This window comes from Siphateles boraxobius, unplaced genomic scaffold (assembly GCF_051911475.1).
Source record: "Siphateles boraxobius isolate OS27281-9 unplaced genomic scaffold, OSU_SipBor_1 33, whole genome shotgun sequence".
Classification (NCBI taxonomy): domain Eukaryota; kingdom Metazoa; phylum Chordata; class Actinopteri; order Cypriniformes; family Leuciscidae; genus Siphateles; species Siphateles boraxobius.
Genome location: NW_027508953.1, coordinates 9,685,514 through 9,708,295, shown reverse-complemented (window position 1 = coordinate 9,708,295; position 22,782 = coordinate 9,685,514). Strand labels below are relative to the sequence as shown.

The 22,782-nt window shown below is 37.1% G+C and overlaps 3 protein-coding genes across 3 annotated transcripts; all 3 read left to right on the top strand.

Moving 5' to 3' along the window:
* The first annotated feature begins 1,061 nt into the window (after positions 1-1,061).
* On the top strand, positions 1,062-4,091 carry nutf2l (nuclear transport factor 2, like). The gene is made up of 5 exons (XM_077195415.1): positions 1,062-1,155; positions 1,274-1,435; positions 1,611-1,682; positions 1,758-1,856; positions 3,742-4,091. Exons 2-5 carry the CDS (start codon positions 1,337-1,339, stop codon positions 3,856-3,858), a joined length of 387 nt encoding a protein of 128 aa, XP_077051530.1. The 5' UTR covers positions 1,062-1,155; positions 1,274-1,336; the 3' UTR covers positions 3,859-4,091.
* A 1,694-nt stretch (positions 4,092-5,785) lies between these two features.
* adnp2b (ADNP homeobox 2b) lies at positions 5,786-14,013 on the top strand. Its single transcript, XM_077195414.1, has 4 exons — positions 5,786-6,023; positions 7,873-7,990; positions 8,141-8,233; positions 10,561-14,013. The coding sequence occupies exons 2-4, from the start codon at positions 7,883-7,885 to the stop codon at positions 13,210-13,212; spliced, it is 2,853 nt and encodes a 950-aa protein (XP_077051529.1). The 5' UTR covers positions 5,786-6,023; positions 7,873-7,882; the 3' UTR covers positions 13,213-14,013.
* A 1,847-nt stretch (positions 14,014-15,860) lies between these two features.
* txnl4a (thioredoxin-like 4A) lies at positions 15,861-22,460 on the top strand. The gene is made up of 4 exons (XM_077195413.1): positions 15,861-15,981; positions 16,223-16,398; positions 16,546-16,649; positions 22,058-22,460. Exons 2-4 carry the CDS (start codon positions 16,246-16,248, stop codon positions 22,227-22,229), a joined length of 429 nt encoding a protein of 142 aa, XP_077051528.1. The 5' UTR covers positions 15,861-15,981; positions 16,223-16,245; the 3' UTR covers positions 22,230-22,460.
* Positions 22,461-22,782: the final 322 nt, after the last annotated feature.

Below are 22,782 nucleotides of genomic sequence, written 5' to 3'. Positions count from 1 at the left end.
AATAATCGATGGATAGGAGATCTCAGAACGACTTCAGAAATGATGGCATGATAAAAGTCTTTTAAAAGTCCTGTCAGATATTTTTAATATAATGATAATTTCCACTTTGTACATTGTGCTTGAAATGATCATTTTACGCCAAAACACATGATAAGCACATTTCAAAGGATTTTAATATAATAAATTATACAATTATTATAATAATTGGATAATATATTACAATAAAAATAAACAAATGTTTAAAAAGATGTTAAAAAAATATTGATATAGCTAATATTATTTGGGGAGTTTTTTACACATAGAATGTAATGGTCAGGCTCCAACCATTTTCTTTCTATTCATTTTTGAACATATCTATATATCTCTGCGAATGTTGAATAAGTATTTATCTTGATAATATATTTTACAATTGTTATTAGTATTTGTCTATCTGTCTATCTGTATATTATGTCTATGAAGCAACATGTAGTCCACAACAAATTTCCTTTCGAGGACAATAAAGTATACTACTACATTCATGTCTATTCAGTAGTTCACGCATATACATGTCTTTTTATTCATTTTCTATCCAAACCATTCGTTTTTGGCCCATGTACAAGATACCTGTTCAATTATTTTAGAGCAATCACTTTTTTATGCTGCACAGCTAAATATATTATTTCTCTATTTATATTTTCTGTCTACCTATGTAATGTATTAATTTTTATTTATTTTTTTGGCTTTATATCATAATATTATCAATTGACATTAATATTGATAGATAACTGAAGTATTTTCCCTGTTTTTAATTCTTAGTGTACTTTTGTTAACCATAATTCACATAATTCCTAGTTCACTTTTAATTGTGAATAAACAAATTTTTTACGTTCATTTGTATACAATCGTAATTAAAATTCTCAGCAAGTATCAGTTCTGCATTTATTTTATAAGACTGAAAAATTAATCCAATTTCTGAATCCCTTTGATTCATGTACCCTGCTAAAAGCTTTTTTTTTTTTTACTACAGTCAATGGCTAAAACAAAGCCCGTCTACGGACATATTAGAGATTCTCTGGCTAAAAGCTGATCTCAGATCTGCCGGTAACTTCTTGTTCCGGCCAATAAGGCGCGAAGCTATTCAGCCCAGGTAGCGTGCCATCACACTGAGGTGGTCATGTAAGTTTAAAAATAATATCTACAGCAATAATGTTTTACACACGATGTTAGTTAAAATCGCGAATTAATATACGTTCGTTTAACTTTACCAAACAGCTATCTTCAGTGTTTTTTGCAGCTTCAGCTACACGTGGAATATTCTGTTCAAACTTGCGCGGGAGCTTTCATACGGTTAAAAACAATGGCAGAAAAACCGATCTGGGAGCAAATCGGCAGCGGATTCGTGCAACACTATTATCAGCAGTTTGATTCAGACCGCGTGAAGCTCGCCGACCTGTATGTAAGTAAATTATTGCGAGTAAATGTCTGTCATTGAACCTCATTATCTCGCATGATGAATGTTTTGTAAACCAGAATTATCTTGTTTTAATCCATCTGTTTTGTGCTTTAGCTCTTACTATCACGCCATTCTGTGCTTGTATGCCTCATTATGATATACTTTTTTTCTCCTTTAGACTGATGCTTCCTGTTTGACATGGGAGGGGGAGGGATTTCAAGGGAAGGCCGCAATCATGACCAAACTAACTGTAAGTTTTCCTTATTTTACTCCATTCATATGCACAGTTGTCTTTCTAAGTTTAACAGAATGTGCCTATCTGCAGAGCCTTCCCTTTCAGAGCATTCAGCACAGCATCACAGCTCAGGACCATCACCCGACTCCAGACAGCTGTGTCATGAGTATGGTCATGGGCCAGCTCAAAGTAAGATGTGATCAAAGATTGCATTTATTAAAACAGATGTGCCAAAATGGCACATTTTAATACCTTCCAAAACCAGTGATATTATATATGGGAGCTTGTTTAAAGTCGTCATAAAATCAAATTCTTTTTATTTACTATTTACTTTGTAAGCGGTAGCGCACATCACTAGTCTTGTGGTGAACAATTAATCCGTGCTTACCATGTATCCGTTAATACACTTGTTTGTTGTGGGAATATCTGAAAATTTGCTTCCGCTCTGGAATGGCGTTCCTTCTCTGATGACGTTAGTTTGACCGTTTGGGTTGAATGTTCTTAACCACTCCCCTCCTACTGTTAGTCTGCTATGAGTGAAGGATGGAGAGGAGGTGCGCTAAAGTAAAACCCCGCCCTATATTCAATATTCCGTTTCTCTCAAAGTAGGGCTCACTGCACCCTGCATTGGACATCCAGCCCCGCCCACATCCAAGTATGATATCATAGGCCTCACCCATGTCCAATAGGTAGGGTAGGTTTTAGGTGAGTTTCAGAATGTAGGTTCTAGATTAATAGGGTTTTTAGGCGTAAGGTTACAGTGACGGGTAGGTTTAGGGATCAGGGTTTGTAGGCAATCAATACTGTGATTTGACATGACACATAAAATCTTAAGAATCGGCTGCAGGGCGGAGTTTCCGCTGAACTGATTTGGGAAAAATCAGGCCAATGAGAATGTTCCGTATTTGGACTTGGGCGTGGCTTCTGACGTCACACTTGGATGTGGGCCGGGTTGGATGTCCACCGCAGGCTGCAGCGAGACGCTTCTCTTTCACTTGGAAATACTTCACAACACAGAAGTAAAGTCGGTTGCAACTTTTGGTTCGCAGGGATTTTAATAAAAAATTAAAAACGTAATTGCGACTTTTTATCTCAAAGTTCTGACTTTTTTTCTAGCAAGTGTTTATTTCTCACAATGTGGACTTTATAACTCGCAATTGTGAGTTTATATCTCGATTCTGAAAATATCTCCAAAAATCTGATTTGTGCCTTATAAACTCAAAATTAAGTCAAAATTGCGAGAGAAAAATCTATATATAAATCTATATATATGCGTGTGTGTGTGTGTGTATATATATATATATATATATATATATATATATATATATTGTATTGTGTATAATATAAAAAATGTGACGCTTTGAGCACTGGTGAGCGGAATCTTAAACGCCTCTGATTGCCTATTGTACTCACACGCTCATCCGATATGTCTGTGATTGGCTACAAACGCTCCCGTTTTTTAAAACAGTTTGACACATCGCGATACTCTCATGGTGTATCGAATGCCCCCCCACCCCCCCAATCACAGCCCTGGCCCATTGTTGAGGTTGATCTCACTTTAATTTGTTGCAAAACTAATTTTTCTTCCTTGACATTTGATTAAATTTGACATATTCGTCCTGCAAATTTTTGTGTGTCTTATGTGTACAAGAAATCAGCGCTGTAGCCTAACCACCATTTTGTAACTTTTTTTTTTGTAACCGCATTTTGTAACTTTCGATAAGAAACTGTTTTTTTTTCAAGTTATGTCAATTTTATCACGAAATTCAAACAATAAATGCCGTTTTTTTAAACGCTCTTTAACGTGGCGTGACAGATCAATTTGTAGGTGCCACAGTTTTGTTAAATGTTAACAAAATGTTAATGTTTTGTTAAGTGAACGTGATCAGCTCTTCAACATTACATAATAAAAGTCCAGAATTATGAGTTAAAAAGTTGCTATTACTTTTTCCCTTTTTTTCAGTGGCAGAAACAAGCTACCATAATTATAAATAGTTATTTATTACTATAAATGTCTTACAGTGTAGGCTGTAAAAATCATGAACATTTATATTGTTTTTGTGTGTTTTTACAGGCTGATCAGGACCAAGTTATGGGCTTTCAGCAGGTCTTCTTGCTGAAGAATGTAGATAACAAATGGGTCTGCACCAACGACATGTTCCGATTAGCTCTTCATAACTTTGGGGCATAGTATTTAGTATTTACAGTCCATGCAACTTTTGTATCTGGAGAATGGTTACACATTTCACATTCTGAACTGGTTTCATCTTACTTTGCCAAAGATCTTGAAGGTCCATGATCATCTCCAGATAAAGAAAAGACATGTTAAAAACAACTGATTATAATAATCGTAATTTGTATGTTGTGGAATGCACTGTGTGAAATTAACTTCAATTTGATAATAAATTTCCCATTCATACAATCCATCTCTGAATATTTATGCTTCTATATTTTGGTAAGATATCTTGGATCTTGATTTATGATCATCTAAATGACACATTTTACATCAAACAATCAAGGCCATGACAAAAGTATTAAAACTAGTAGAAAAACATTGGCATGTAAGTTCATAAGAAAACATTTCTGCCATTGCAGAAAAAAAACAAGAATGTTTTTGTCTGAAGATTAAAGATGAATTGTCTGTCCACCAATGGATAACTGCCAGTTATAATCAAAGACTGCGTTGTGTAAACCAAATAGTTCTAATACTGGATGCTGATTGCTTGGTCAATACAGTACAGTAAAGTGAAGTGTTTTGTTGTCATTTCTGTCAGAGGAAGAAACAAAATACAGTGTCTGTTGAAATATTGTACATATAAGTCATTACAAGGCTAACATTTCCATATGTGACCAGAATAAAGACCAGAATTTTTATACAGTGAATAAAAAAAAACTATCAATACAAATAGAAACAAGACAAATACACAGCAAAGTAGCTGTTGCGCAGCACCCATAAAGGCCATTTGTATCTTTTGCATTGTATATTGCATATTATATTGTGTTAAGAGGTCAGTTAGTGACATTTAGTTCAATATTTGGTCAAATATTTTTCAATATGAATTAGCAAGAAAGGGTTTGCCAAACTTTGGTCCACACCAAAATACGCAACTTCTTCGCACAATCGCGTTCCTGCTCTCATACATATTAAAATAAGAGAATGAAGCACAAGCCTAGTGTGACTGCCGTTTTATTTATGGACTATGTTTTTGTAGTGGAATCGGTGACACTTAAATTTGCTTAACATTTTATTTATATACATTTTATATAAGAATAATTTCATTTTTTTTTATACAACATTAAATCATTTTCTAAAACATTAAACATGAAATTTATTTTGCGTGCAATATAGAATTTCAGAAATTTCCAAAATTAGCACTGATTTTAGAAAATCTTTGAAAGAAATTTTGATCGGCGATATAAAAAACCATATTAACTAATGTACGACGCATAGTAATCATTGTTTGAAATGTTATCAGGTCATTTAATAAAAAAAAACACGATTGCTGAAATTTGCAAACACGCATTGTTTGTAAATATTTTTTACATTAGATCGGAACTTAATTTTAAATTTAAAAAAATGCGAAAGGAATGTATGATAAAATCTTTCAAAAATGGCTGCTCATGTGTTGTCTAAAGTAACTTTTTGTCATGAAATAAAAAAAACAGAAGTGAACTGTAAAAAAATGCATGCCCCGTCATTGCAAGTAGCTATAAGCCGTTTTTTTATGTCTTTGCTAGTATAATGTTACTTATTACCCATTGGATGAAGACTAGTGGTGTGATATGACTTCAGCAACAAAACCCCTCCCATCTTGTGCTGTTGCTTAGGAACGGGCTGTCTGTTCAAGGTGCCATCTAGTGGCTATGCCTGTGAATTACAAGAAACTGCGCCCCCTCATGACCAGACCATTTCTAAGTAAATGCCTTATCATGATGAATATTTGAAAGACTGAAAATAACCACAACCAGCCCAGACCCCAACTTAAAAGTTCTATGTACTACTCCAAGTGATTACTCATGAAAACCAGCAGGAGTGATATATAAGAAAGTTTTTCCATTTGAAGCATACTAAAATTCGATTGGCCAGCCACACAGTATGATAATTATTCCCTGACGTCACTTCCCAGTTGTTCAATGCGCCATTTTCTCGACTCTAAACGGCAAGCACAATAAATGAGTCCTACTTGCAAAAAATAATAAATACTCCTCATTGCTGGTTTCCATAGTTGAGAGCTCAGAATTATTATTTCAACATCCTACACCGCTTCCACGTCTTCTATCATCGGTTTTGGCAAGCACGCGGATTGGTGAAAGTAGCTAAATCCCCTCCCTGCGTCTGTGTGGCGGTGAAAAAAGGTAATGTCCTCACAATTAGACAGCAGCGGGAACATTAGCTTTTGCGTTTAGTTGTTGCGGGTTCGGTATGATCAGGAAGTAGAACGACGAAGCCCATTAGCCGAGAGCTGCGAAGAGGTTACTTTATGACATCACTGCGTTATTTAGAATCGCGCGTTCTAGAAGGGAATCAGTTGTTCTGCGATGTGGAATAATTCCTGTCGAATTCTTATTGATGCGGGGCGCTTGGAATACATTGGGGTAGTTTAGAGTTACATTTGACTCTATTGTTTCCAAGATTTAGTGTGCTTTGGCGGGCGCGGATATGTTTGGTCACCGGTCGTAGTTGATGCTTGCAATAAATTAATAATTACAGCTTGAATTTGATATTCGCTATGTCAATGTAATCTTATGCTGTCATAAAGTGTTGTATTTGATTGATGCATGGCTGAGATGGGATATTTTGTATTGCATTCGTACACAATATCTGCCATAGCACTAAATATAGTTGTGGAATTGCGTGTTGATTTCTAACATTCGTGAATACGAAGTTTGAGACATTATAGAGGTGTATAATTTGCTGTGGAACTGATTTCATCAGATTGTATCACTGGATGTTCAACAGGCTGAGATGTGAAGCACTTTATGACCCATTAAGAACATCATACGAGTTTTGACCACAAAAATAATTTTAATATTTATAAATATTTTTTTTTTTACCCAAAGAAAATGAATGCCCTTTCGCAATACCTTTCATTACAATTAAGCACGATTCTCCCCCAAATTCGTGAGTAATGATGATGATTATATATAATGGATTCATTTCTGGAATGTTATAACCTTCCAGAAATTAATCCAGTCAAAAGTGACAAATTTCAAGATGTTTCAAATGTGCACAGGCAACACACCTATTTGTTCAGACTGACTAATTCAATAATGAAGTTAAAATGCCTGAAATACAGTTCCAGGTGGGACATATATAAAATCTATTTTTTTTTATAAACTGGAACTGGGAGAATAACAGCAATTATAGAAGAAACCTCCTGAAGTAAATCCACATTGGCATTACAGTAATGAATATGGGAGGGAGAATACCTGTGTTTAATTGTCATGGAAAAAAGGTCACTATAAATCATAATGGTCTTTTGGAGTCTAAAATATGACAAGTTGTAGTGGAATTCTAATTTATATTAAATTGCTCCTGAATTGTGCAAGTGGAAGTATTTATCACCAATGTTACATCTCTGATATAATTTGAAGTATATTAACTCTATATGCTGTTTTCATGTTACCACAACTAGTTAAGTTATGCTATATTTAAAGTGGGATTACATATTTTGGGATACTTTCTAAAGGATTATGCAAGTATTTAATTATTTTTGATTCACTGTTATTAAGGGTTTAACAGCAAAGTATTTTAGGCTTTTTTCCCCCTCTCTTTTGATTTGTGTACTCAAATCTGAACTGAATGTCCATACTGTTATTATGCAAGGGATGAATTTGTATCCATTGCTCGGACACTGTAGTCATTATGCTGTAGATGTAGGTGTCTATGTGATTAGAATGATGTAGGTGTCCGCATGGTGCCTGAAGATTTCCTAAAAAGCTGGGAGTAACAATCTACAAGGGCTTGGCATTTAGAAAGGATGCTAGCTAGGGACAGTAGTCATTGGTCAGTAGGCCCCAACATCCAGCGACTACTGACCAATTTTGACCAAAAAAAACTACTGACCAAAAACCCCTAAATCTGTCGCTGAGCATTTATTGTAGTCTTGCATAATTAGGCTATAGGTTTTCAAGACTGGTCAATAAATAAAAATCACAAAATAATGACATAATTCGAATGGAAACCAAAGTGATCCTCTTTCAGGTTTAAGACCATGTACCAGTTTCCAGTCAGAGGGTTGGAGAAGATCCGTAGAACAAGACGAAAAGTGAAAAACATTCTTGGAGAATTTGGACTGGAAGAATGTCTTAATTTGGGCCAGGTATGTTTATTTTGTAATCCACATACGCTACATTTAAATAAAAATGAAACACAACAACTAAAATCTCATGTCCATGTGTATCAAAATAGCCTTTTATTTAAAAAAATGTATTTACATTTTCAAATATTATCTCTCCTTTTTGTTTATCAGGAACTCCAGGAATTTTACCCAGGAGACAATGTTTTTGATGCCACAGACTGGTGCAGTTTATCTGATGGCTATGACGGCCGGTGGAGGAAGAAGGTGAATGTCACTTTAATAAATGTGCTTAGTTGGGCTGTCACGATTCCTTGATTAAATTCGAGTTCTTGATTTAAAAAAAATCTTCGATTGCAATTTACCTGTGTTGAGTAACTGGCAAAATACCGAAAGTGGTGCATTCGACGGAGGAGAATACATGAATCGCATTGTTAGACTATTTTCTAAGGATGCACAATGTATAAAAACTATACTATAGCTAGTGCTATTGTGAATTCACAAAGGCTTCTATTAAATAAAAAAAATAAAAATGACTTGTGGATTTAGTTTGTATATGCGCTTTAATTATTTACATGCGTGTATGTTACGTGCGTCTCAGAGCAGCACCGTTCACAGTAAATGCTGCTCCACATAAACGGGCGCATATCGCGTCTCAAACTCCATCTCTGCATATGCTGAGTTTGGGTTGCTTATAACCTTCGTCTGGGAATGCAATGTGCAACATTTCATCAGATTTGTAAGGTAAATTTTTTATAAAACTATAGCAGAATACATAAATTTTTCTAAATATGCAAACTGTTTATTGGGATTTCAAAATAAGTTTAAATCTTCGCTCTGAATTTGCATGTTTTGATGTCCACATATTCGTATTCAAGAAATTACTGTGGCTGTAGCATTTCTATTGTAAAGTGGCCAAATATTTTAGATTAAGTAAACATTTGAATTAAATGCCATTTGGCCAATCAGTGTTTCCCACAGATTAGAAAGCAATTTGTGTGTGTGTGTCGGGGGGGTTATAATCCATGTCAGACCCGGGGTGGGGGGTGGTTCAAACATTGAAGCAGCAAACATTCAGTTTAAGAGTAAAAAAATTATATAACATTATTTATAATTAGTTTATTTGATTCCCAGCTGCTACATATAGTGTTTTGACCTCGACAACCCAAATGCATTTTACCGCAAACTTGTGACTAGTTAACTTTCTAAAGGTGGTGCAATCGCTTGTTTGCTAAGGGTCGGGTCTGGTCTGGACTCCAACATTAACATACTGACAACATTGTATTCAGAATATAAAATATTTTTTATAGCACTTGTGCGATAAAAATGTGTGATTGTGTAAAGGTGTTCAAGAGATACCAACCTTTCGTGAACTTGTGAATTTCGCCAGCCGTCTTCTCTGCACCAAATAGGCCAAGCTTCCACGCTTCCAGGGATGATCTCGTTTTCATGTAGACAGACATGATGTGTGTGTGAGATACGTGTGACTGACAGAGAGACTGAGGGAGAGCAGGGAAAGGAAATGCAGCTGAACGAACACTATGTCTGTTTTAAATAGCGTTAAAAACGATCAATGAATAACGAAACACAATATGTGGCTCACCGCCACGAATTAGTCTGTGTGGGAAACACTGCCAAAATAAAAACAAGGATTTGATCTGTTGTAAAGTGTAACAACACCAGGCCATTGGTGCCCTCAGCAGGCATTTGTTGTAGTACATCATGTACATAAGATGATTGTTTATATTATGTATATTATGTATTTCATCAAATGATTACTTGGTTTTGATACTTTGTTTGAACCCAATATTATTGCCTCGTTATTATATATGTATTTTAAAGGGTTAGTTCAGCCAAAAATGAAGTCTTTGTCATTAATTACTCACCCTCATGTCGTTTCAAACCCATTAGACCTTCGTTCATCTTTGGAGCACAAATGAAGATATTTTTGATCAAATCTGTGAGGTTTCTGAACCAGCCATAGACAGCAACATCATTGCAATTTTAAAATAGTCTATGTGATTACAGTGGTTCAGCCTTAATGTTATGAAGCGGTGAAAAGTCAAAAAAATAAATGGAAGTCATCAGCATAGGAGACTGACACAGAAGAGAACAAATTGTTGAATAAAGTCGTTATTTCCAATTGTTTTTTGGACGTAAAAAGTCTTCTCGCCGCTTCATAACATTAAGGTTGAACCACTGTAGTCACATAGACAATTTTATGGTTGCAATGACGTTGCTTTTTATGGCTGGTTCAGAAACCTCTCGGATTTCATCAAAAATATCTTCAATTGTGTTCCGAAGAAGAACGAAGGTCTTACGGATTTGGAAAGACATCAGGGTGAGTAATAAATGAAAGAAATTTCATTTTTGGGTAAACTAACCACATTAACTAATTTTAAAAGCTTAGGTCTATTTTTAATACCACAATTTTTTTACATTAATCATCAAAACAATCAGCCGATTACTCAATTTTCAAAAATAATCATTAGTGGCAGTCCTAGTGCTTAGCTTTCCTGAGCAAAAACTTTAAATAATAAGCATTTCTGAATATTGTGACAACTAAATTCTTACCAACTGTTCTCCATCCTCAGTGGGAATATCGTACTCAAGGTTTGTGCTGCACCTTGTGCGAGTTCTCAACAAGATCCTGGCATGCCTACAAAACCCATGTTCAGCGCTACCATGACGAAGAAGAGCGTCTGTGCAAGCTTTCTGCCTGTACTTCCTGCCCGTTTATAGCCCACCCAAGATTGGTCTCTAGGCACCTCAAATTGTTCCATATTGAGGACGCAAAGTTAGAAATCCCTGCCATCCCTGCTGTCCCGCAGCTGCCTCCAAGGGCTGTAAACGGTACCACATTTCAGTGCCGAAGATGCCATATTCAAGATACTCTTTTGTACAGTGTGAAAAAGCATGTTCTTCTTTATCACTACACTTCCACGTTGAATAAATATGCCGGGCAGAGATCGGAGCGGGAACTTCTGACTCTAGGAGACAGGTCTCAGAAATTCTACTGTAAAAAGTGTTACGTATCAGCTGAGACATCCGAACACTTGCTGTATCATCTTCTAACCTCAGAAAAGCACAAGGAGCTGGATGTGCATATCAGAGCTCTAATTTTTGAAACAGACAGTAAGAAACAGTACCCTGCTCTAGCACCGAAAACACAAGGCCCTCCTGCTGTCTTAATGATGAAAGATCCGCCAGCGGTGACCGCTACAATGGCTACTGGTGGAATTAAAGGGGCAGAAAGTGGTGGTTCCGCAGTCATTGCTGCCCCAGGAACTAGCCAGGTGTTTCTCCCAACTCAAGCTTCTGCTCTGGTTCAGCTTGCAAGCGCTGAGGCGAAGGGTTTACTGAGGCCTGGTGTACCACTGGCTTTTCAGAACACCCAAATCACCAGACCTGCTGTGCCTCCTGCTCTGAGCGGCGTTCCTCAAAACCAGATGTCCGTCAGAGTCGGCCTACCTAGTCAGGCACAACTGCAACCCGTTTCCCGCCAAATTGTCCTACCACCAGGTGTACGCCTTAATGTACCTTCTGTTAGGCCACCGCCACCTCAGTCCCTCGTAGCTAATCCAAGATTGCCCCTAAATCAACCCACATCTGGAGGCACCATGCTAACCTCTCAATCCCTTCTGAGTCATTTGATACCCACTGGCAACAAAGTTGATGGTTTGCCTACCTACACTCTGGCGCCTTTGCAGGTCCTATCGGTACAGGGAAATAACTCCCAAGGAGTCAGCAAACCACCGCTGCCTGCATCCCAGAACAACCCTCCTGCTCAGCAAAACAAACAAAACAGCTCTTTGCCGGCCCCCAAACAAACCAAGAAGTGGATCACGTGTCCTATTTGTAATGAACTCTTTCCGTCTGATATCTACGAGTCCCATCCAGAGGTTCACAAAGAGGTAGCTAAATTACCCAAGATTGGTCTAGCTGCTCGTGCTCCATTTTTGAGAAAGATGCCGGATAAGACTGTGAAATGCCTGACATGCAAGATCTTGATTTCTGAAAAGGGTGTTTTTGAACACCTGCTTCATGGCATGAACTGCTTATTTTGTTCTGGGCTCTTCTACTCCATCAAGCAGCTTGTTGACCATATCCAGGTGGAGCATAATGTGAACCGAAAGAGCAACTGTGACTTCATGAGGCGGGAATACAGACTGTATACTGATGATTCAGGGAATCTGCTTTTCCCCTACTTCGACATCCGAACCACGGCTCCTAAACTAATAATGGGTGAAAAAGAGCTCAATCTTGCATTGGTCACAAGCTCCCTCGATCTGATCTTTGTGAAGATGTTGCCCAACAATCCTCAGGGTGTTGGAAAGCTGTCCGCACCCTGCAAGATGCCCACACCCAATCCTAACAGCACAGAGTGCCCCTTCTGCTCGGAGAAACTTCTGAACAAGGAATGCTATCAAATGCACCTTAAAGAGAAGCATTTCATTGTGCCCACTCTGCATGCTATACTTAAAACCCCATCATACAGATGCCTCTACTGTGGTGGTGTGTATACTGGGAAGACCACTACCAAGGCCATCATTGTCCACTTGTCTAAATGCCGCAGTGCACCGAAGAGCCTCAAGGATAGTGATAAACTGACTTCGGGCTTAGCTATTACTCCCAGAGCAAACCGAGCAATTGTGTCATACCCAGCTCATCCAAAACAGATCACTGGTCCAACCCCGACTTCAGTTCAAGCTTCTGTTCCTGCCACAAAGCCACTGGAAACCGAAGCGGAGATGCAGAGCAAGTTGCGCCTGGAAGTAGCCTTCAGAGAAGCTATGGAGGCCAATAGAAGAGAGCGGGAGGAACGGTTGGCAAGGAAGAGGAAACTCGAGCGAGATAGGTTGGCTGGTCTGATGGTCCCCTCACCTGAAATAATAATCGATCCTTCCGTACAATTAGCATTGGATCCTGCTGGAATGGAGTTGCGCCCCTTTGAAGAACGACGTGAGTTTGTCAATAAGTACTTTAATACACAGCCTTACCCACTCAAGAAGGAGATCATTGCCCTGAGTAACCGTTTACTGCTTAACAAAACTGACGTTGCTTGCCAGATTGGCACAAAGCGTACCAGATGTCTGAAGACCATACAGAAAACCAAGGCTGTGGTACTTTTAGGCTTCAATATGGCAGAGTTGATGAAGCTGAAGCATAATCTCTTCATCCCAGAGATTGAGCCCGAGAAGGTGGCCACCGTGACAGACACAGAGATGGAGGTCCTTCAAGAGTAGCTTGGAGACAATAGTTATAAAGACAAGGAGGACTTGCAATGCAAATTTTACTGGGAGCGTAAACTGTTACCTGTTCCTTGAAACAATGCAAAATATGTTGCATTCTCACCAAAACTAGTGTTAAACTGTTAACCAAGTAGAACTTGAGAGGCTGAAACAAGCAAAATGTGTTTGATTTTGTCTACTGTTAAATAATGTGTGTGAATGCTTATGTTTTGTTTCATATTAATCATTTTAAAATATACATCCATTACTTTTCACTGAGACATCACTTCAAGCAAAGTTCATGTAAAAATAGATGTTTGTAGCCCATTTATAGTTTTAGGGTTGAAAAAATGTTTGTGATTATACTTTTTATATTTTCCAAACCTCATAAACTATTTTTTTGTGATATTTTCTTTATATATTTGTTGGAATGCTTATGGTTACGTTTCCCTTTTCTTTTAGACCATGTATATTTCTATTAATCAATTCCCTTTATTGTTAAATTTAATTTCTATTTTTCTTGCCTTATACTTTTATAAATATGATATTCAAATTATTGTTTTGATTAGATGTTTTGCCAAAACACTTTTCTCTTATTAATTAATGCTGCTTACCTAAGTGACATCCTCACAACTAAAGTGTGGAATTTTGCAGAGAAATTTAATCGCAGTTCATTTCAATTGTGTAATGATTGTAAGCATCATGATATTTTGTAGACTCTTGGCTTCCCACTTTATTTTCCCTGTTCAGTAAGTAAATGACAACATCTAAGCTTTCAATATGAAAACTGTAAATAAATTAGAGCATATAAATATACATACAAGTTCACCTTTTTTCAGTTGTATGTTCATGTGTAGTAATGGTTATTGTTAAAAACTCAAACCTATTTGTCATCAGAGAACATTTATTAGTTAACCATTATGGTTAACTAATATTAGAGAACACAAATTGGGTAAATAAACACCTTTATTGTTGTGAACATAGATCTTGTTTTGAAGATCTAAAATGTTATCAATATAAATATTTGCTTGCGAACACATTGTTCATGCTGCCAGTTGTGGCATAATCCTTGAAATTTAAAAAGCATTCATTCTGTCATAAGATAAATTACTTACAGAACCCCTCTATAAATTTTGGTTTAGTAAAATATAGGTAGTTGACATTTACATAACCATAGTCATTTTATATATTTATTTTATTATTTATCTAGGTTAAAATGTATATGCATGTACATGGGAAAGTCTTTATCTTAAATCCTTAAATATGCATGTCTGGTCTTATCTTAAGATATACATAGGCTACATATATCATATACAAATACATTTCCATTCATACACCTACATTGATATTTAAAAAAAATATCCATGGACAGAATCATTTTCCATTTTTAATCACCTTTTTTCTTTCTCCGGTTGATGTTAAATGGTCCATTGGTTGTGAGAAAATTTATTTTTTTAAGTATTAATATTCAACTGATATGCTCTATTCATACTCTCAATTAAAATAAGTTCACCAAGGCTGAATGCATAACTATGAAATAGCAAAGTACTATTCAGCATAGTTTTGGCTGCAAGACATACTTTCCAAAAATATTCCATGTTTACTACCCATTTACTTACAGTACAAAAATGGGGGAAATAAACATTTCACTCTAATGTTGCTTTTTTTTCTGAATAATCGATTCAGTGAATACATATCTTACAGGTTTGCTCGCCTACATATTATTCATGCTGGTATATTGTTGGACATTCAACAACACACATGCAAAAGGTATTTTGTCTTAAGACAACATTAGACAATATCCATTGCTGTGTAGCCTATATTTGTTCATGATTAAGGCCAAATAATAATAATATAATAATCTTCAGTCTGACTCCTGAATGACACTTTGAATACATTTTAATAATTTAAACGCATCTTAATCTTTATAATACCTGTAGGCTACTATCTTTATTGAAAGATTTCTTGTTATAGACACCATAGAGCAGCATCTTTCTCCAAGGATACATTTAGCAAAAGAAGCCCTGAAGGCAGACAATATAATATAATAGTTCCACTTAGCGAATCAGAAATTAAAGTTATCATTAAAGATACTATAAATAAAATCTGGCAGGATACATGGGATCAGTGAAAATAGGAGAAAGGAAGACATTTATACAGCATGCAGAAAGAAGTGATGGTTAAAAAGAACGGTAGTCTAAGACGACCGGAGAAAACTATGCTTACAAGTTTGAGAAGAGGGCATACAAGATTAAATAGGTGCCTAATTTTAATAGGAAAACACCAGACTGGATTATGCATTCATTGTGGAGAAGTGGAAAATGTAAAACGTACTCTTGACGTGTAGAAAGTATTCTGAAAAAGAGATAGAACTATAGCGAGGGCAACGGAAAATGGATTGAGTTAAAAAAACCTATTAAGTTTGCCTGGCTGTAATATATAATTAAGGATGTCATGATCTTTCTGAAAGAAACTCGGCTTGCAAATAGGATTTAGGTTTTATTATTTTATTTTATTTATTTTTGTTTAGTAACATATATAAAATTACATCCCAATGAGACACCTCAGTCCAGAAGATGACGGTAATGCACCTTATTTGCAAACTGCCAATAAAAACCACAGAAGAAGAAGAAGGAACTTTCTCCAATCCAGCAGAGGGCGATATTGATGTTTTTTATACGTATTGTCACTAGCCGCGGCAACCGCCGTCGTCGTTGCAGTGCTAAAAACCGTAAACTGGGAGCACTCATTTAATCTACACAACAAGGTTATTTAAACTATAAGGTACGGATTACATTTCACTTTAAAGTGTTTTTCTGTTTTATTTCTCTAATATTTAAATTAAGAAATCTAAATGAAATCTTTCTAGAATCTTCAGAGCTTAACGTAACGTTAATTGCTAACGAGAAATCAACGTGTGGAATGTAAACAAATCAGTTTTGCGTTTTATTTAGCTGGTTTTTAACGGTTTATTGACCTAGTGTGATTTGTAAGCATATGACAACAATCTCATGTGCCTTTCTAGAAGTGTGTTGAAATTCCATCAAAATGTCGTACATGCTCCCTCATCTTCACAATGGCTGGCAAGTGGACCAGGCTATCTTATCCGAGGAGGACCGTGTGATTGTTATACGATTTGGCCACGATTGGGACCCTACGTGTATGAAAATGGATGAAGTGTTGTACAGCATCGCCGAGAAGGTATTTACAGTTTCCTAATAAGAACAGGTAGTATTTGCTGAATGTGTACCGGTAGTACTTGTTGATGAAGATGTATTTGTGAACAATTATTTATTGTACCATTATTCTATCAGTGTGTTGTGTGCCTAATATCAAGTGTTTCCTCAGGTGAAGAATTTTGCAGTAATTTATCTTGTGGACATCACAGAAGTGCCAGATTTTAACAAGATGTACGAGTTATATGATCCTTGCACAGTTATGTTCTTTTTCAGGTAAGTCTTCGAATTCTATAAGAACAGTCATACCACAATTTAAAGGGATATTCCAGCCAAAAATGAAAATTCTTTCATTTAGGCCTACTCCCATTTATGGCTTTCTTCTGTGGAACACAAAAGATTTTTAGAAAAAGAAAGCGCATGAGATCATTTTTATTTTTGGGTGGTATATCCCTCTAACGATATGGGAGTCCATCATTATGCAGGGTACATTACTAAGCGTTTTAGTTGTTTGTTTGTTTATTCATTTATTTTTAATCTTTCTGCTTCTAGATAGGTTATGCTCTATTGATAGCATATTTAGTATAGAACATCTCTTTATCTCTTCCTTTAAAAAACATAGAAGGACTTAATGAATTTGAGTTTAAAACAAATGTGAAGGAATGGCCTTGTCTTGTGTCCTTGCTCCTGTAATGCAAATGTTACAGGGTTTATTGGCTTTACGTTTTAATGATGTGTCGTAATTGGATAGACGTGTGTGTATATATATCGCATATAACTTTGCACAGACATGGTTGGTAATGATTCTATCACATTAGCCTTGTGACAACAGTTCCGAAATGGTGTGTGGTTTTTAATGTTGCCCTGTGCCTGTGAACTTTCTTTGTAAGTGCCTTACTGTAACCTCTATTTTTGAGTAAAAAAAAATAGCGTTGGCTAAATCAAAATATTCAATGAAAACAAAGTGTTCTAATTAAAGTATTCACAGATATATCTGGATTAAGTCAGAATCCACTCACCGCATATTAAATGAGATTTATTGTGCAGTCGACAGCTTCATATATTATAATGGATCTTTGAGAGATCATGAGGAGTAACATGTTTATAGTGATTATAAAGGGAGTAGTGCTCTATTCCCCCTTTCTTTGCGCTATATATATATATATATATATATATATATATATATATATATATATATTTAGTATTTGAATAAAAGTTATGGTTTTTCATGGTTCTTTGAGGACCAACCGCAACATACATGCTGCAAAGTTTTGGTAGTGACATGACATCCACATAAAGGTTAAATGTGGAATTCACTCTCAACTGCAATGATATCAGATATAATTCAGTTAGGCCTATTACTGATATATTTTCCTTATGTTTGGAAACACCAAGTCTCTCCTGTGCAAGGATTATAAACAAGTTATTTTTCATTTACTTTTGAGCAAAAACTTACTTCTTATAATGAGACTAAATTGAAAGCTTTGAAACTAGCAATAATAAAATCAAACACTGCTGTTTTTTTTCCAGACAGATGCAGTTGTAAGCTTAACATTTTATATGTGGATGTTCAAAAGAGCAAAAGAGCTGTACAAATAAAATAAAAAGTTATTTTCCTAATCCGTTTGAATAAATATATTACACATTAATGAATAAAACCCGTACATGTAAACATTTTTAATTTAAGTGTCATGTTTGGTTTTATTCATTATGTAAAAAATAAATCTTTCTGACATTTAAATCAAATCAAATCTGATTTTATTGTGTATTATTGTTATTTGTGTTACGTATGTTACTTTTCTTCAAGGAAGAGCACATCCAATTAGACATTCTGACTAGCACATAACTTAGTCCAAGTTCACTTGTGCATTCTCGTCATTTTGTGCAAATATAATTTGTAATATTCTGTTTTTGTATATATCTGCTTAATCTCATATAGGGCTGTCACTTTTGTGAAAAAATCCTGTTCGATTTTTGAGGCATATGTGTTCATTGAATCGATTGTAAAATCGATTTTTTCATGTCTAAAGACGTTTCCATTTTCAACACCAAATATTGGCAAATCCACGGACAACTAACAGGCATTAGGACGAACGTAAAGAGGGCGCTTGAGACGCGCACAAGTGAGCAATATTTCTGATTATTTATTGGCGTGATTTTTTTGCACAATGACAAACAGGAGTTCAACATTCAAGGATTGAAATTAACACCCGCCAAATTCGGATAAAAATGAACTTTGGCGGGTAACGCTGTCACATCACGAGCCAATTTGGCGTGTTTCTATGTTTACTCGCTTTGCTGGGGAAGTTCGTGTAAGCCAAATCTTCGTAGATTTAGCGCAAATACGCAACTCGTGAGTCCTCATGATATATTAAATACAGCGTATTGCGCAGAATCTGCGCATTTCTGGCTTGCTTGTACACACGTCACTAAGCAAAAAATAACGGCGCGCTGGTTCACTTGCACTGAAGTAATAGCGAATATTAAAAGGCATTTGGTTAACAGAAAAGACATTTCTATTTTCCAACATCCTACATGTTCTTTGTACTGTATTGATCTGTCTACCTAAAACAGGCAAAAAAAAGGCAGTTAAAGTCGATTCCCTATTTTCGTTTTCGAAACTTGTGTTGGTTGGTCCGATCGATTGTGCAATCGATTTTCGAACGTAAAGTGACAGCCCTAATCTCACATAGGATGCTTTTCGTTGAGTTAAATAACCCGCTAACAAAGTGCTCCAGTTTACCGATGTTCATTCAGCGCGCAGCTCAAACAGCAATGCACAACTAATAACAACTATGATTGGAACTGTCATGTTACATAACATTATAATGAGAAATCAGCTAAACCTGGAATAAGGACTGTAAAAAGATGGACTAATGAAGCAGAGCAGAATCTACAGGCCTGCTTTGATTGCACTGATTGGACTGTTTTTGAAGCTGCTAACAATGATCTGGATGAGCTCACAGATACTGTAACATCATATATAAGTTTCTGTGAGGATACATGCATTCCTACCAGGACATTCTTATCATTCACTAATGATAAACCATGGTTTACTGGGAAACTCAAACACCTTCGTCATGCCAAAGAGGATGCTTACAGAAGTGGGGATAAAATCTTGTATAACCAGGCCAGAAACAGATTGACAAAAGAGATCAGAGTTGCTAAAAGGAACTACTCTGATAAACTGAAAAAACAGTTTTCATCCAACGACCCATCATCAGTCTGGAATGGCCTGAGGAACATCACCAACTACAAGTCACCATCCCCTCGATCTGTGGACAATCAACACCTGGCTGACGATTTAAATTCATTTTACTGCCGGTTTGAAAAGCCCTCATTCACACCACACACCCGGTCTGATCTGCACTTCACACATTCACCATCACCTCCTGCACTCCAATTATCACTCCCCCCTCCTGCCATCCAACCTGAGCTTAAGGTCTGTGTGGAGGACGTGAGCCGAGTCTTCAAAAAACAGAAGACTAGGAAAGCCTCAGGCCCAGACGGCATCTCATCTGCTTGTTTAAAAGCCTGCGCTGACCAACTGGCCCCGGTCTTCACGCAGATCTTCAACAGATCATTGGAGCAGTGTGAAGTTCCCTGCTGCTTCAAACGCTCCACTATCATTCCTGTCCCCAAAAAACCCCAAATCACTGGACTTAATGACTACAGACCTGTCGCTCTCACGTCTGTGGTCATGAAGTCGTTTGAAAGACTGGTGCTGGCCCACCTGAAGGACATCACTGGACCCCTGCTGGATCCCTTTCAGTTTGCTTACAGAGCAAACAGGTCTGTGGATGATGCAGTCAACATGGGACTGCATTATATCCTGCAACATCTCGACAGACCAGGGACTTATGCAAGTATCCTCTTTGTGGACTTCAGTTCGGCCTTCAATACCATCATACCTGGTCTTCTCACAGCCAAACTGACCCAGCTCTCCATACCATCCTCGATCTGTCAGTGGATCACCAGCTTCCTGACGGACCGGCAGCAGCGAGTGAGACTGGGGAAACACACATCCAATACACTCACAATCAGCACCGGAGCCCCCCAAGGGTGCGTTCTCTCCCCACTGCTCTTCTCCCTGTACACTAATGACTGCACTTCTAAAGACCCCACTGTCAAGCTCCTGAAATTTGCAGACGACACCACTGTCATCGGTCTCATCCAAAACGGTGACGAGTCTGCTTACAGACTGGAGGTTGAACAGCTGGCTGCCTGGTGCAGTTATAACAACCTTGAGCTGAACACGCTCAAAACAGTGGAGATGATCGTGGACTTCAGGAGGAACAGCCCAGCACTCCCCCCACTCACCATCATGAACAGCACTGTGGAAGCAGTGGAGTCATTCAGGTTCCTGGGCACTATCATCTCTCAGGACCTGAAGTGGGACAATCACATTGACTCCACTGTGAAAAAGGCCCAGCAGAGACTGTACTTCCTTCGCCAGCTGAGGAAGTTCAACCTGCCACAGGATCTGCTGATTCAGTTCTACTCAGCCGTCATTGAGTCTGTCTTGTGCGCTTCCATCACTGTCTGGTTTGGTTCAGCTACCAAATCAGACATCAGGAGACTACAACGGACAGTCCGGACTGCGGAGAGGATTATTGGTGCCCCCCTGCCAAACCTCCAGGACCTGTACTCTTCCAGAGTGAGGAAGAGAGCAGGTAAAATCATCACAGACTCCACTCACCCTGGACACCACCTGTTTGAACTGTTACCGTCAAGACGGAGACTCAGATCACTGGCCACAAGAACATCTCGGCACAGGAACAGTTTCTTCCCACAGGCCATTTCCCTCCTGAACAGTTAACACTCCTCCCAAGGCATATGCCTGTAAGTGCAATACTCCCACTGTTTAGTGCAATATCCTACAACTCAGGTGATACTTACATGTAGATTTATTTATTTACAATATTCAAAACACTGTAAATAGGTTCATAATCTGTAAATCTGAAAATGTCTATTCTCACTAAACCCAACTGTGATAGTTTTATTCTCATATATTTATATTTTATTTTTTATTCTTATAATTTGTAGTATTATGTTTCATGTTGTATTTGTATATGTCCACTGGAAGCCTCAGTACCAAAACAAATTCCTTGTGTGTGCAAGCACACTTGGCAATAAAGCTCTTTCTGATTCTGATTCTGAGAACACTATTTTAATAAATGGTTGTGAATGAATTGGGTTAAGTTGCCGTGTTTTAGCACGCTGTTCCAGGAAGAGCGCGTCCACAACAGGAGTTACACTTTCTGACTAGCACACATCTGATGCAACGTTGGTGATACCCTGTAATATCAGCATAACATAATTAGTCATTATATTTGATTATTTGTAATTTAATTAAATGATCTATCACATCGACTCCTGCTAGCCCTTTATTTAGACTACAAATCCATCTCATTCATTTGGTGAGGAACATGGCGTTTTGAGCAGCATTTGCACACGGGACAGTCTGTCTTGCTGTTGTCTATATGATACTTCAGTAGATATTGCATATTGCAGTATTAAGGCTAACAATTAATTGATCGTTAATTTAATCAATGATCAATCCTGTGAATTTGTGTAAATTGACATCCCTAGTTGGTAGGAAGAAAGGCCGTATCTACCCAAAAATTGTTTTACAGTGCATATTTATCCTAATGTATATTTCTGCTTTTGTTTGTCTATCTCAGGAACAAGCACATCATGATTGATCTCGGCACTGGTAACAACAACAAGATAAACTGGACCATGGAAGATAAGCAGGAGATGATAGACATTGTTGAGACTGTCTACAGGGGGGCGAGGAAAGGACGGGGTCTTGTGGTTTCCCCAAAAGACTACTCAACCAAATACAGATACTGATGTCTGTGCACTTTTTTTTAATGCATTGCAATTTTTTTTTTATCAACATTGGACAAGATCTGAGCATTCAGCAGTATGGTCATTTGGACTGTTTAATGGCCTTGTTTAGGATTTTCCACTTTATATTTAAATGTGTTTCTCTGTTGCTGTTACGGTCACCAGTCTTTTATAATTTTGTCCATCTGAAAATGCCACTGTATATTGAATAAATATTGAATGGTGTGTTTCTGATCTTTGTATTTCTAAGCTCTTATTTATCATCACAGTGCTAATTATACTGTAAGGTTAATTCATAAAACCATGTCAGAATTAAATATGTATTTGCTGAATCAACATTAACTACCTTTATTATTAAGCTCAGGGATATTCCATACTAGTATGGAGACAAACCGGGAACATGGATGCTTTGGTAACAGGTAGGCAAGACAATGTTTATACAGTATATGTTTAAAGTACTTAGCCTATTTAAAGTGGTAATTGGAAATCATTTTTATGGCTAACATTTAGACCAAGTAGATCAGGGCTGTTTGAATTGCTTTTTCATATTTTAAAG

Coding starts and splice junctions, on each gene's coding strand:
- txnl4a (XM_077195413.1), top strand. CDS start 16,246: ATGTCGTACATGCTCCCTCATCTTCACAATGGCTGGCAAGTGGACCAG. Junction 16,399..16,545: donor TGTACAGCATCGCCGAGAAG/GTATTTACAGTT, acceptor GTGTTTCCTCAG/GTGAAGAATTTTGCAGTAAT. Junction 16,650..22,057: donor ACAGTTATGTTCTTTTTCAG/GTAAGTCTTCGA, acceptor TGTCTATCTCAG/GAACAAGCACATCATGATTG.
- nutf2l (XM_077195415.1), top strand. CDS start 1,337: ATGGCAGAAAAACCGATCTGGGAGCAAATCGGCAGCGGATTCGTGCAA. Junction 1,683..1,757: donor CAATCATGACCAAACTAACT/GTAAGTTTTCCT, acceptor GCCTATCTGCAG/AGCCTTCCCTTTCAGAGCAT. Junction 1,857..3,741: donor TGGTCATGGGCCAGCTCAAA/GTAAGATGTGAT, acceptor GTGTTTTTACAG/GCTGATCAGGACCAAGTTAT.
- adnp2b (XM_077195414.1), top strand. CDS start 7,883: ATGTACCAGTTTCCAGTCAGAGGGTTGGAGAAGATCCGTAGAACAAGA. Junction 7,991..8,140: donor AATGTCTTAATTTGGGCCAG/GTATGTTTATTT, acceptor TTTGTTTATCAG/GAACTCCAGGAATTTTACCC. Junction 8,234..10,560: donor ACGGCCGGTGGAGGAAGAAG/GTGAATGTCACT, acceptor CTCCATCCTCAG/TGGGAATATCGTACTCAAGG.